At 39.7% G+C, this 14,719-nt stretch overlaps 2 protein-coding genes across 2 annotated transcripts in view; one reads left to right on the top strand and one right to left on the bottom strand.

Annotated features, from left to right (window-relative positions):
* Positions 1–14,719, top strand: part of bcas2 (BCAS2 pre-mRNA processing factor) — a 69,453-nt gene that overhangs the window by 24,075 nt on the left and 30,659 nt on the right. The gene's annotated exons all lie outside the window — the stretch shown is intronic.
* Positions 3,751–14,319, bottom strand: slc66a1 (solute carrier family 66 member 1). The gene is made up of 8 exons (XM_052059819.1): positions 14,190–14,319; positions 11,748–11,941; positions 11,534–11,663; positions 10,842–10,929; positions 10,051–10,202; positions 8,734–8,826; positions 7,168–7,353; positions 3,751–5,278 (listed from the first exon to the last, which is right to left on the bottom strand). Exons 2-8 carry the CDS (start codon positions 11,936–11,938, stop codon positions 5,192–5,194), a joined length of 927 nt encoding a protein of 308 aa, XP_051915779.1. The 5' UTR covers positions 11,939–11,941; positions 14,190–14,319; the 3' UTR covers positions 3,751–5,191.

Raw genomic sequence — 14,719 nt, 5'->3', positions numbered from 1 at the left:
TGTTTATCACTCATCTGTTTGTGCTGCAGTTAATGTTGGACAGAAGTTGGATTTTAAAAAGGCTCAAGGAAATTGTCCTCTACCCCCCTCCACCCCACCCCCAGAAGCCCTGAGGGTGGGTAGAAGTCCATAGCGTTGTAGGCAGAAAGGCCCAGCAACCGCTGGAGCCCCCCACCGACAAGAAGTCTGTCTTGTCAATCTCAGCGTGACATGGAACATGCCCATTCAGGTCGTCATTTGTCCATTTGGATCACCAACCAAAGTTTACTCCATGCTAACGTCACTGCGCAAACACAAAGTGACGCTGCACCATTGCGGAAAACAAATAAATCACGGTGGACCTTTTCTGTCACGCACAGTACACGGCCATTGCCACTTCAGTCCAGTGATTTTAGTTCTTTGTAATATGGATTTCATAGTTAATGCAGAGCAGTGATTGAACTGTGAGATTAGTTTTTCTCGTAAAAGCTAAGGCAGAAAGTGTTATGTTGTGGTCAAATATTTTTACAGATTTGTCGTTAAAGTTACAGCTGAGTTTGTGTATGTCTTGATATTAATTCCATTGTATTCCTTTTTATTTACAAAACGGCAACGAACAACAGAAATTCTCTCAGGGAACCTTACACAGTGTGCAGGACTAAAACCATGCATACATTAACTGCATCTGCATGCATAAACTAGACCAATTGGTGGCCATTGATTCATTAAAAATATTTATTCAGGAGAAAATATAAACACGGTTTGAGTTGTAATACCACAATTCACCACTAGATGGTAGATATGGCTTGGTTGTGGTTGCACTGAGTCTTATCATGCCCGAGACCAAAACTTCAGTGGGTCGAGTCTTTTTAATTTTTTTTTTTTTTGTGGCTTTGAAATGACATGCAGGACAAATCTCAACATCCGTCCATCCATCCATTATATAATCTGCTTATGCTTGTAAATAGTACTGCAATTTATCCATTTGTGTTCATATTGTATTTAATTGAAAGATGTTTGTTGTTTTTTTTTCTCTGTCTCCTTTCTTCTTTCTACATACATTCTTGCTGCTGCAGGCTGTAAATTTCCCCAGTGTGGGACGAATAAAGGATATCTTATCTTATCTTATCTCACGAGGGTTGCGGGTGTGCTGGAGCCATCTTAGGGCAGTAGGCCGAGGACACCTTAAACTGGTTGACAGACAATCAATTAAAATTGAAAGCCCAAATCCAATGATTCTCCTATTTGGAACAGAGGCGCCCTCTACTGGAATATGAGAGAATCACTACCAAAGTACTGTTCAGCTGTATTTAACTTTCAGACAATTCAAGACATTTGCGATTGATGGCGTCCCATTCATTTCGTCAAAAGAATCCCTCCTCCAGATTCGTGAGGAAATAAGACAGCTATTAAAAGAAAGTCATGTCATTTCCGGTTGGAACGTGTCACCGTGGGCGTTGGAGAGAGACGTCAGACAATTTGGGCTCTAACCTGACAGCAAGTGCTCGTTCGCCCATCGGAGATGGAAAAAAAACCCCAGGCAGAACAGCATTCATGGCACATATCAAACCGTTTACATAGTAAAGTGATGCGAATACACACACAAGTATCAGTCGCGACACACTCACAGCATAAACCCCCAAGATAAATTCAACACTCCATACATCATGTTTGTTTTTATTTATTTTTATCATTGCCGGTTGGCCTTGAGTGTTTGGTGAGGTAACGTCACGGGACCCGCGACCCACAATCAGCGAGTTAAGTCCATTTCAGAACACGTCAATGCGCTTATCAGGAGGAAGAATGTAAACAACTGGTGACTGCGTAAAGGGGAGCCAGTCGATCCCCCAGATGGCACATGTGCCATAGCTGCTTCCAAATAGTAGTCCTGTTTCAAAATGTAAAGCGCCAAATTATTGCAATAGCTTTTATTCCCAATGCATTACTTCATCCTACTCCCTTGAACATAACAACTGTGTTGAATGAAGACTGATTTCTTTCTTTTTACTTTTTTATCTACCTTATTTTCTGTCAAACTATTACTGTATACGTTTAATGTTCAATAAACAAAACAAACATTATTTCTTTACAGGTGGAGGAAAAGCAATATTCGGCTGTTCAAAAGAAAGAGTGTTTTCTTCACAAACTCGAACATTTACTCTACAAAAATAACAATTATCACTTATTACCTATTGTGTGAGCTAATATTTAGTTGCACAACCAACCACAGTTTCTGAGAACTGCTTCACATCTATTTTGCTTGGGAGCACACCAACATCCAATTCCAGGTCAGGATGTGAAGTGTATTTTGGAAAGAAAATGAAGATCGGTGCTGTTATTTTGCCCAAATTACAGAGTTGCATATATTTTTCTTCACTCTCAGTAAAGTTATTGTCTCTTTGATATGGAACAGAATAGGGATGTGCAACTTAAATGTGGGATGAATTGTGGCCCCTCAATTTATCATGAGTGCTACTTGGGTTTCAAACGGTAGCTCCACATACTCCATCACCAGATCTTGACAAAAATGTGACTTTAAATATGGATACAATACCTGCATATCCTCAGGAGGTTCGCGTGCGTGCTGTTGCCTATCCCAGCAGGCTTCAGGCAGTTGGTGTGGTACACCCTGTAGTGGTTGCTTGCTAATGGCAGGGCAAACACAGACAAACAAACATTCACACTCACACCTCGGGACAATTTAGGGTGTTCCCATTAACCTGCCATGCATGTTTTTGGATTGTGGAAAAAACCCCAAGCAGGCACCGAGAGAACATGCAAAGTCCACAATTGAAGGCCTGGGTCCGGAATCAAAACTATGACCTCTGCACTGCGAAGTGGACGTGCTAACCGGTCGCCTACCGCGCCGCCGATCACAAATATCAAGTCAATTAAAATGTTATTTATAAGTACTCGGTTTGTCCAACATATCATTCCAAATCAAGCAAAAAAATATTAGACCTAATCACGTTGTAATTATATATATATATATATATATATATTAGAGCTGTCAGTTTAGCGCGTTTTTATTGCCATTAATTTAAATGATTTTTTAAAAAAAGCTGTTAAAGCAGCTGTTTTGTGACAAAATATTTTTTTTCACTGTTGTTGATGGAGAGTAGTATTGTGTGAGAGATTATGTGTGAATAACTGCTCCAAGTGAAAAATGTTCATGTAAAATTGAAAATCTAAATTGTTATTTCAGTAAATATTTGCATTTGGCACATAGAAAACTGATTTATGATTCCATGTTGATGAGAGCATTAAAATGGGGGAAAAATAGGACAAAAAATGTAAAAGGAAATTCAGAAACAATAGAAAATGTGTGAGTAATCACAATTAATTTTTTAGTTCATTTGAGTTAATTATGACAGTTGCATTTTTAATTAGATTAAATATTTTAATCGTTTGACAGCTCTAATATATATATATATATATATATATATATATATATATATATATATATATTAGTGTACAGTACATGTCTGCCATCTAGTAGTGATGGGTGGTATTACAACCTAAAAATGTTGTCGACCCCTGCATAGCCGCAATTCAGCACCCGTGGCTTTACATAATTCAATATTTTTATTTCCATTTTAAATACTGTATTTTGGATTTTCCGGGTAGTTCCAGGATACCCGCCCAAACACCCCTACCACTTCGACTGCAGGTTCTGAATGTTTATCAAAGTTTTTTGGGGATTGTCAAAAATATATAGATAGATCTTTCTAGATTTTTCGCGGTGTGGTCACATGCGGACCGCAGGCTGCCAGTTGCCCATCCTTGGAGTTGAACGTGCATATCCGTGTATATAAAATAAAATCCATTATAATAATCAACACACATTTCTTTTTTTTCTGAACAGAACTGTAGCACTTGATTCCTGTGAACGCAATCTGAATATTTCTCGATAACATTGGATTTCAGTTGTCTGTTTAGGTTACAAGTCCAGCAAAGACAAATTTGCCACAAAACAGTGCTGTGGAATCACTCTCAACGGTCACACAAAGCAAATTTCAACCTGTACCGGAGGAAGGAAACCAAAAAGAGAGAATGAGCGAGTGATCGGGTGGCCCTGTGTATGAAAACACCACTGGCACGGCCAATTTGCCCCGATGCTGCATTAAAACACATGCGGTAGTTCTACATTTATTTATTTAGTTTGGGATGAGGGGGTGGGGGGCTTACAAGATTTCTCGCCAGTTTGTATTGGCTGAAAACATCTCATTAAAAAATTCCCACAAGAGTTGTGTTTATAAATTGCCTCCGTTCATCCTTGGTGATGGATGGGCACTTCCCTTCACTCACAAAAAAAAAAAACCAGCCATCGCAATCTTTTTTTGCCACTGTTTCACAACCGTTCACACGCGCGCACACAGAGGCCTCATTTTTACATTGACCTTACACCCGAAGCGGGTGGGCCCTTGAGCTTTGTATGTGTGTGTGTGGTTGCTTGGTGGCAAAGTGCATGTTTGAAGAGTGAGGTAGCTAATGAAGGGAAAACAACACCCAACAAGGATAATCGTTCATAATATTCATATCAAAATAAAAGAAAATGAACAGCAAACAGAAGTAAATAGTTTCCATTTTAGTTTTTTTTAACAGTACACTGATCCAATGACACCCCACCCCCCCAAAAAAAGTACAAAAAAGTGTGCAAAAATTATGTGAGAATGTTGACTAAAACTTTAAATTAAACATGCATAATTTTGTGTATAAAAGCTTACGTGGCATGCAAAATCACCGAAATGAAACTGGTCATGGTGTCTGTATGTAAAACTAAGTACAAAGTCAAATAAAAACAAAGAAACTTGAAATTAAAATGCGTTTAAAATACACAAAAACAAAAAGCACCTTTTTTTTTAACCGATTCCATTAAAATGTAGAATTTCTACATGTAAGAGCAGAAAACAACCAATGAAGTCAAGATTCAAGCTACTGTTGCGCTGTAAACGAGACCAGATCTTCATTGCAGCAGCGTTTTGTCAACTTGTTAGCGAAAAAAAAACTTCCACGCAAGAGTTCTTCGCCATTCCCTTTAAAACTGTAGCAGAAAAATGCATAATCCATCTGCAATATTTAAAAGAGCATTTACCTGAAATGGGGAGTGAAATAAATACTATACAATTAAAACAAAATGAAATGTAGTTTATCCTGATTTGGTGATTTTCTGAGAGGCGTTGAATGGCAGAGGAGTGGTTTGGGGAACGTTCTAGCTCCCCAACAGAGGCGTCGTCTCGGAGCTGCTGGCGTCCAGCCGCTCTGAAGCTTTACGGTAGCTAATGAACTGCACGGAGATCTGAAGCACGGCGTTAAAGATGAAAAAGCCGAGAGAAGGAGACTGAACACAAAGGCAACAATGCTGTTTTCAAGTACCGGTAGCTGTTTTAGCCATCCCCTAAAGCGTGGCTTAAAATCTCCCAGCGGTTTACAATGAAATGGTATCTAATTAACTGCCCGAAGATCTGAAGCATGGCGTTAAAGAAGAAAAGCCGAGAGAGAACAAGACCGAACACAAAGGCAACAATGCTGTTTTCAAGTATCTGTTGTAGCCACTCCCTCAAGCGTGGCTAAAATGTGACAGTGGATTACAATGAAGGGTCCTGCTATAAAAGTTTTCTTAATTACTTATTCTGCCATTGTCCCATCGATTAAGGGGATACAAATGTACTTTGCATGATTAAACAACAAATATACACGTAACGTGCCGTGGTTGTCCACTTTGGATTGCCGTTCTCACGTCTGGTCACTGGGCAACAGCAAATTTTAAATCAGAGATGGCGATGCCGATTTGAAAAAAAAAACCTCTTGACTTTTATTCTTGCGCATCAGGTTTTCAAGATTTTTTTTTCTTTTTAAGTCTGATCTATAAAGGCTTGTGCAATACGCCTTTTTATCATGCATTGTCATTTATAGCTATGACGTTTGAGGGGGGAAGAAAACACCTGCTGCTGAACCTCACCCTAAATTCACAAATATCCATCCGTCCATCTATTTTCCAATCTGCTTTATCCTCACAAGGGTCGCGAGGGGTGCTGGAGCCTATCCCAGCTGTCTTCGGGCAGTAGGCGGGGGACACCCTGAACCGGTTGCCAGCCAATCGCAGGGCACATCGAGACAAGCAACCATCCGCGCTCACACTCACACCTAAGGACAATTTAGAGTCTCCAAGCAGCCTACCGTGCATGCTTTTGGAACGTGGGAGGAAACCGGAGTACCCGGAGAAAACCCACGCAGGCCCAGGGAGAACATGCAAACTCCACACAGGAAGGCCGGAGCCTCTGCACTGTGAGGTCGACGCGCAAACCACTGGATCATCGTAAATATTGGCCTTCGTAAATATTATGAAACATATTACTATCCCAACATGATATTATTATCATGTTAGTTCGGAAAACATGACATGCTAGAGAGGTGATCAACGGGTTAGCACGTCGGCTTCACAGTGCAGAGGTACCGGGTTCGATTCCAGCTCCGGCCTCCCTGTGTGGAGTTTGCATGTTCTTCCAGTGCCTGCGTGGGGTTTCTCCGGGTACTCCAGTTTCCGCCCATATTTCAAAAACACGCGTGTCAGGTTCTTGGAATACTTGAAAATGTCCCGAGGTGTGAATGTGAGTGCAAATGTTTGTTTCCGTTTGCCTTGCGGTTGACTGGTAACCAAGTCATCGTTGTACCTCGGCAATTGCCTGAAGAAAGAAACTGCCTGAAGCTGAGATAGGCTCCGGCACGCACGCGAACCTCGTGACGATAATCGGAATCAGAAAATGGGTATATGGATGGGAATGCTGGAGAATAAACGAGGGCATATTCAGAAGTGGTAAAAAAAATATATACCGGTAGTTACAATTTGTTGACCAGCATAATCTCTGTGCCTTTGAGTGTGTGTGGCTTTAAAAAGTGGATCTTGGACTCTAGCAAGGGTCGTTGAGATTAAATTAGCTAACTGCTTTTGTGTTGGTGGTCATCGTGCTGTTGTAATATGTTTGTTAGTTCTGCTTTGTGTCACTGATCACTCTCAGTAGAACTTCATCTCCGCATTTGTTATCAAGGTTGTAAAAAACAATGATTGCCTCACTGGGCTGAGCGAGTACTTGGATATTTGCCATGATGTGCGCAGTCACATGACGGCACTCTGAAATGTAGCAAGTACACGCCGAAGCGGCTGGGAGCGAGGCCGGCAAAGGATACAATGAGGTCCAAGACGAGCGTTCCGAGGCTTCCGATGAGCCAGGGCAGGTGATGGATCATGTAGCTGTTCTCTCCTTGACCCTGGTCAGGGTTCTTCAGCAGCACACTCAGGCCATATGTAGTGTTTCCGAGGATTATCAGAGCAAACAGGAAGAAAGACACCCCCTCGGTTGACTTCCTCTTGAACTGTGAACAGAAGTCAGAGTTGAACATATTCAATCACTAACACAGCACAGAGCAAACTGGCCTCCCTTCATATATGACTAATAATAACAACATCGTGTGATCGCCACTCCTCCAGGGTGGGCAGGACATTGTTGGGGTAAGAGCATTATTTCACAACACTTTGAATACAACACTCACTGTATTGAAGGTCTAAATACATTTCTTAGACCTACACAGGTCTCAAACCGAAGGCCCGTGCGCCGGATCTGACCCTCCAAGTTATTTGATATGATCCATCCCTCCCCTCCACAATCCGCTTTATCCTCACAAGGGTCACGGAGCGTGCTGGAGCCTATCCCAGCTGTCTTCAGGCATTCGGCGGGAGACACTCTGAACTGGTTGCCAGCCAAGAGGGCACACAGACACAAACAACCATTTCTGCTCACAATCACACCTCGGGACAATTTAGAGCGTTGCATTAACCTGCCATGCATGTTTTTGCAATGTGGGAGAAAACCAGAGTACCCAAAGAAAACCCACGCAGGGGGCAAGCATGGGAACTCCACACAGGAAGGTTGGAACTGGAATCGAACCGGGCACCTCTGCACAGTAAGGCCAACGTGCTAAACAGTCTTCCACCGTTTCCACATAGAACATTTAAGGCACAATGCAACTCAGCTTCTGCCTAGCGAACGTCCTAGCTAGCCATGTTTTAAATGCAAATTCAAGCACCATTAAAACAGCAACAACTGACAAGCCATTATGAGGGTTTACATCAAATTAACACTGCTCAGGCTGTTTCTGGTACACTTGACGGCATTCTTCATTTTCTTTAAGACTGGCTTGACCTAAAATGAAAATATTTAACCCATTGGTGCTTTGTTTTCAGTCTCCTTAAACGTGTTCCTGTTTACACCAAAGACATAACTTCATGTTGCACTTCATTACTGCACAGAATGTGAAATTTTACAAGGGCAAACCAGAGCGACGATGTGGCCAGCAATGTGGACAAGTTCGACACCTCAGCTCGACAATCCAGCAGCTATTAACGCCGCACGAAACTCCCTTTGAAGCCGCATGAAAACGTTAAAGGAAAAGGGTTCAAAGCCGTATATGCCGTCAGATTGGATGTGCTCTTAGTTCAGAATATTGATCCATATTTAAGGCGCATCAGATTATAAAGCGCCTTTCGAGAAAATCAAATGCTTTTATGAGGGCCTTATAGTGCGGAAATGACGGTAGCTTGCAACTCGCTGGTGAACACTGTGGAATATTTTTGCACCCCAAAAGCCAAAATATCATTTTGGAGTCATGCGAGGAGAAACTTACATTTGCAAAACAAACACATGTTCAATATGCAATTTCAATATGTCCATACAGAACCCATGTTGCCATACTCACATTTGTGTAAATTTGAGGAAGTCTGGAAAACAGGTAGAGCACCGATGATACTGAGCCAATGGAGAAGCCGATGATTTCTTTGGGGGTGAAAGACTGAAGCAATGAAAACAAGAGACAAGCAAGAACAAGTTTGAAACCGTTACAATCTGTGATTCATTTTGAAAAAAAATTACATTTATCCCCCCCCGTCATCAATGTGTAAGTAAAGACAACTAATTCATTCTGATAGAGTTTAACAGAGATCTTTTGAAAATGTTTTGCAGGGCCCTAACAACCTCATTTTGGGGCATTTGCATGTTTTTTTTAAAGTAAAAAAAGGTTATTGAATATTTCACCATTGACATTTTCTGGGCTTTATCTTGTTGCCGTTCCTTATAGATGGATTTAACCTGACATGCAAAATAATGTTTACTTCGCAGTAAAAAGATCAATGGTGATTCATCAAATGAAGTGGATGAAACACAAAATACTGAAATACTGTTCAAAAGGTTAAATCATCGCATTTATGTACAGATTATGTACCAGCCTAATTTGGCCAGCATCGGTGAACTTCGCATGGCCCGCCACAGTCACATTGTTGCCCCGGGCCATCGGGCCACTGTTAACGTAGAACCCTGTTTTGTCCATGTTACTCTAAAACAGGGGTGCCCAAACTTTTTGGATCGAAGATCTACTTTTCGATCAACTAACCTCCCGGGATCTACTCTTACCACACACATACACATACACGCACACGCGCGCGCGCGTGCACGCCATGATGAGAAACAGCCTGAAATGGAGGCATGCGACGCCCTTTTGCAGCCCGTTAACTATCGTAGCTCACACATACCGTTTTAAAGTGCTTCCCTGGGCCACCGTAAATTTAAGATTTACCTGCTTTATTTTATTTTTAAAATATTTTTTAGTGAAAATGAGACTGATAATATGATTAGTGTGCAGTGTATATTAACAGAAAAAATATATTAATTACATGTACAAAGACACTCAAATGGTTGTTTGTTTTTTTTTCTTCTCGACACGCCTCGGATCTACTTGGGAACTGTCTTAGATCTACCGGTAGATCAGGATCTACCTAATGGGCACCCCTGCTCTAAAAGGATTTGTTTAAGTCGCTCTTAACGATCTTACCAAATGTGGACTCGGAGCAAATTTCATTTGGACTTGATAGAATTTGTCCAAAGGGGGATTTCTAGAGAAAGTTATTTCTTGTAATGAGCTGCCCATGAGCAAAACTGTGCTCATAGTGTAGAAAACACAGCGGTCACGACTAAACGTCCACATCCAGTGGAACTTATAATCGAGGAGCTTCATACTGACCCTGCCAATATCCCCGCTTGAGAGCAGTGCGCGGCCCTTGTATGCCGAGGGCATCGCTTCTTGCTGGTTAGCGAGCCACCCTGGAAGGTTGGCGAAGCTTGTTGTGACGCCCAGGACGCATGTCAAACCCATCACGTGCAAAACCCTCCTGTCTGGTGAAGAGCAGAACAGCCGAATCAGTCAACAGACATTTCAGCGCAATCTTGCAGAAAAGGACTGCAATGTCAGAACATCATCTTCCTGTGGGTAGAAGTGCGGCAAAGACTCAACTCCGCAGAAATAAGTTCCCCAAATATATCATCATCCTCGCTGATGATTTCCAGTTTTGAAAAACAGCACACCACTGTAAGATTTTATGATGCTTTCTTACAAAAAGACTGACGTGGTAATCAGATGCTATGCTATGCGAAGTTAATAATATTATACATTGGCCTTCAACACAAAGCATGCAAGTTGAAAGCAGAGAGACTGAAGGTCAACTTTTTTTTCTAAGAAACTAACTTTTGAAAAGTGATTTTAGACTTGGCTGCATCAAGAAATGGTTTGACTTGATTAAAAAAAAAAAAAAAAAGGAACCAAGTAAATGGAATCCACAATTATGATACTTAATCTTATTTTGGCACTGTTGACTTGGGATAAGACGGTCATCAATGTATTAATTGTACATTTTATACTAGTCTTAATTGCAGCAATTAGCAAGATGTAACTTACAACGGCAACTGAAGTATTGTAGTTAAAAGGGTTTCTTAGATTTGCCACATGAATAAAAGAATTTCATACAGCATACTCACTTTCAGCCATTCTGTTCTTCATCTTGTAGTATAAGTACATGGCCAACAACACCAAGTCCGCCAGAACATAATAAACTGCAGTGTACGTCTAAAGGGAAAAAAAAAAAAAAGAAAATCAAAAAGATGTGGGTGAGACCAAGATTCAATAGTTCAGCTTCATTCTTGCTGTCAGGCTGATGAATAAAAAATAACAATCATAATAATAATAATAACAATTAAATGATGTGAAGGAAAATTGTAAATAGTACTGCGATTTATCCATTTTGTGTTCATATTGCATTTAATTGAAAGATGTTTGTTGTTTTTTTTCTCTTTCTTCTTTCTACATACATTCTTGCTACTGGAGGCTGTAAATTTCTTAATCTTAATCTTAATCTTAATTTATCCTGTGAAATATTTGTGCATTACTTTATTGATAATTGCACAAAAAACAGTTGCTTTCCTTTTTATTGACTTTCTCAAATAACATCTTAATGAATGTCAATTTGACTAATTATAAGTTTGACAGTTTGACACAAGGCAATTATTTCTAGTTCCATTATTTTCCATGTAGTTAATTGAATTAGAATCAGTTCAGCACTTCACAAGAGTCATTGAATTAGGAAATTGATTGACATTTGCACAAGACACAATAAATATTTTGTCACTTGCGCCACTCGGCACCAGAAGAACAGAAGATGTTTTTTTTTTACCTGAAGCGGAAGCTGATCCGCTAAAAAGGACCCCACCAAGTTGCAGGTGTCACCTCCCAACCACAGCAGCAGAAACCAAATGGAGAGCGCCCTGTCCATATTCCCCGTTTTGCACGAGCTGTAGTACTGCCTGTGAACAATTCAAACATACATGATGTTGCGTTCAGGTGAATGCGTATTTCCTTCCATAGGGCCCAGAGAGGGCGATACTTACGGCAGTGAGGACATCATGAAGCAGAAGATAGACAGGAGGCCCAAATAGATGCTGGCCATGTCCCTTGCATCCTGGGCACATTCTCCAAGACCTTCCCAGACCCATTTGGACCCGTTGGGGCACAATGTAGTTAAGTTTCCACCCGAGGCCCATCCAAAAGGCACATTTGTGAGGACTCCGTCCTTCAGCATATTCTGAAGACAAAAATAGCTGTGAAAATCAATTGTGAATGATTGTCTCCAAACTGGTAAACAACGTCTATCTAGTATGGCGCTTCCCAACCTTTATTGAGCCAAGGTATAGTTTACATTTGACAAACTTGACAGAAAAACACTAAGGTAAAATGTCACAAGTAGACAGCTGTACTAAAAATGACTCATCTCCTTTTACTTACAAATTTATGTTAATTATCTTCCTTCTGCTATCTACTGAAAGATCATTTACTTGGTCTGCATTCATCATTTATGAATAAAATGATAGAGGAACAAGATAATAATAATAATAATAATACATTTTATTTGTGGGCACCTTTCTAGAAACTCAAGGACACCTTACAACAAGCAGTTAAAATCACGAGTACAATGTTAAAAACTACATCAAATAAGATAAGAAAAAATACAACAGATAGATTTTTATGGAAACCTAAGAGTCTAAATTAAATATTTTGAAACACCCTTTTGAAATAAGTATAATTTTGATAAAATAAGACAATACAATATGGTCATTAAATTGTAAGATAAGGTAATATTAATTGGAAATATGCTCTTACGATTTTTAATATTTCTCATAATTTTATTATAATTAAATATTTCACAATAATTACTTTAACAATGTCACACTTTTTAAAAGACTGTAATAAGTGTATGCAGAAAAGTGGTGACGATTGCACGACGTCTGTGTCCTATGTGTTATTTTTTGTTATTTTGACTTCAAAATGGCGCAGCAAGAGTGGCTGCCTTTCCAGCAGCTCCTATATTTTGTTGTTCTACTTCTTCCTTTCCTAACTTTGCTGCTGTGAATCGGGAATTTCTCCATTGCGAGACTAATAAAGGTTTTCTTATCTTATCTTATAACTTGTTTGTCAAGATTGTATTTGTTTTAAAAACAAAACGTTTTTGTATTTCCCCATGCAGAGTCCATATACAATTCCTAACGCCATTTTTCAGGGGGAAAAAAACTGACTGTCAATCAAAATTAGAGGATTGGACTTCTGAGTGTGGTCACCCACGTTAGCATTTGGTTGTGTCAATGCTGGACTGAAATGTGAACTTCCAGACAACACATCATCAAAAACACAGCGCTGCTGCAATTCTCTCTGAGGTTGAGGTTAAGGCCTTCCGTTACTATCCAGACGATGGGCAACTTCTCTGAGTAACTCTGAAACGGACTTCTCTCCTATAGCCATTTTGTTGGATGTCTCCACGCTTGAATTGATATTGCATTTGATTAACAGACCAAGTCACTGTGCTGACTTATCTTATCTTATCTTATCTTATCTTGAAATACAGCATCATGAAATGAAAAAGGCCATTGAGAAAAAGAATATTATTAAATAAAAATTGACTTTATTTAAAAAAAAACAACAAAAGAAATAAAAACACTTTTTTATGTTATACAACCTGGGGGAAAAAAAGTTTTTTAAAAAAGTATGACAGTTATAATAGTCATTATGAAATATGTAATTATAATAAGTGGATATTAAAGGATTGTAAAAACATATTTCATAATTACATTACCTTATTTTATAATTGAATGGCCATATTATAAATGTCTTTATTTAAATGAGGAAGATAAGATAAGATATCCTTTATTTGTCCCACACTGGGGAAATCTACAGCCTCCAGCAGCAAGAATGTTGGTAGAAAGAAAGAAAAAAAACCTAACAAACAAGTATTATATATACAACAAGAAGTATTGCTAAATTGTGTTTCTATTTATTTTGACTCATTGGGCCTTCCATAGATTATTGGCAGAAAACAATTTTCGTGAAAATTGGATTGGTAATCACTGGTTTCGAAAACTGCTCATGCAGCCCATGAATTAAAACGAATACAGAAGAGTCGCTTTAATTTATTTTGTAAACAGATTCACCAACTATTCGTTTTTTAAATCTTAACTTTTCAATCTAAACCTATATCCTCTGGGCTCGATTATATCGACCTATTTAATAAAACACAATTTCCAGTGAAAACAAAATCGAAAGGATGAAGTTTAATCACGTGACGCCACTGATTAGATCAACCGAGCGCATCCGCATGGAAACAGATTTCAAATGTACGTATCTGTTCAGGTTTTGTGCAGTCAGCAGTTAAGGAAAACAAGTCTTAGCCACTTCACATCTAGCAATAAACAAGTGACTGAATTTCCGTTCAACTGCTGTCTCGTAACATCAAATACGTTCAGTGAAATTACAGTATAATGAGCAATGAGAAGGGGTCTTGCCTGTGCAGTAGCTGGACGGCGAATGCAATCAACCCGACGGCCGACGTTCGGCTATGGAACAATGCTATGCTGAGCAAAACAAGGAAGAAAATGACAAATAAAAAAACACGCTGCGACTTGATTGGCTGCAGCGTTGTTGTCATGTGCCATAAAGTGGACCAATAGCGAGGGCGAAAGAAAGTCTTGTCTTCAAATCGTGTTCGAGTTTTAGATCGATAGATCTAATCAGAACGCAATGTCTAGACGACTGAGGCTGAATATAACATGACTGCTCAGAAACTTTTGACTTGACTTCTCGTTTAAGTGATGTGTGAAAGTTATGCAAATCAACATTTTGATTTAGGCGTTCCAAGTAAATGCCACTTTGAAGATGCGCCATATGCAATGCGGCTGCACATGTGTACAGGCACACAAATATTTCACACGAACGTGTCACATATCCACAAACCTTGACAAAAAGTGCATCGTGTGTCTCCACGTGCTGATTTAGTAATTAGTTAACACTGTCACCAGCTTTATATTTTTAGAAC

The sequence above is a fragment of the Hippocampus zosterae genome, chromosome 2, assembly GCF_025434085.1.
Source record: "Hippocampus zosterae strain Florida chromosome 2, ASM2543408v3, whole genome shotgun sequence".
Lineage (NCBI taxonomy): Eukaryota > Metazoa > Chordata > Actinopteri > Syngnathiformes > Syngnathidae > Hippocampus > Hippocampus zosterae.
The sequence above is the reverse complement of the archived record's forward strand: the minus strand, read 5'-3'. Positions and strand labels throughout refer to the sequence as shown.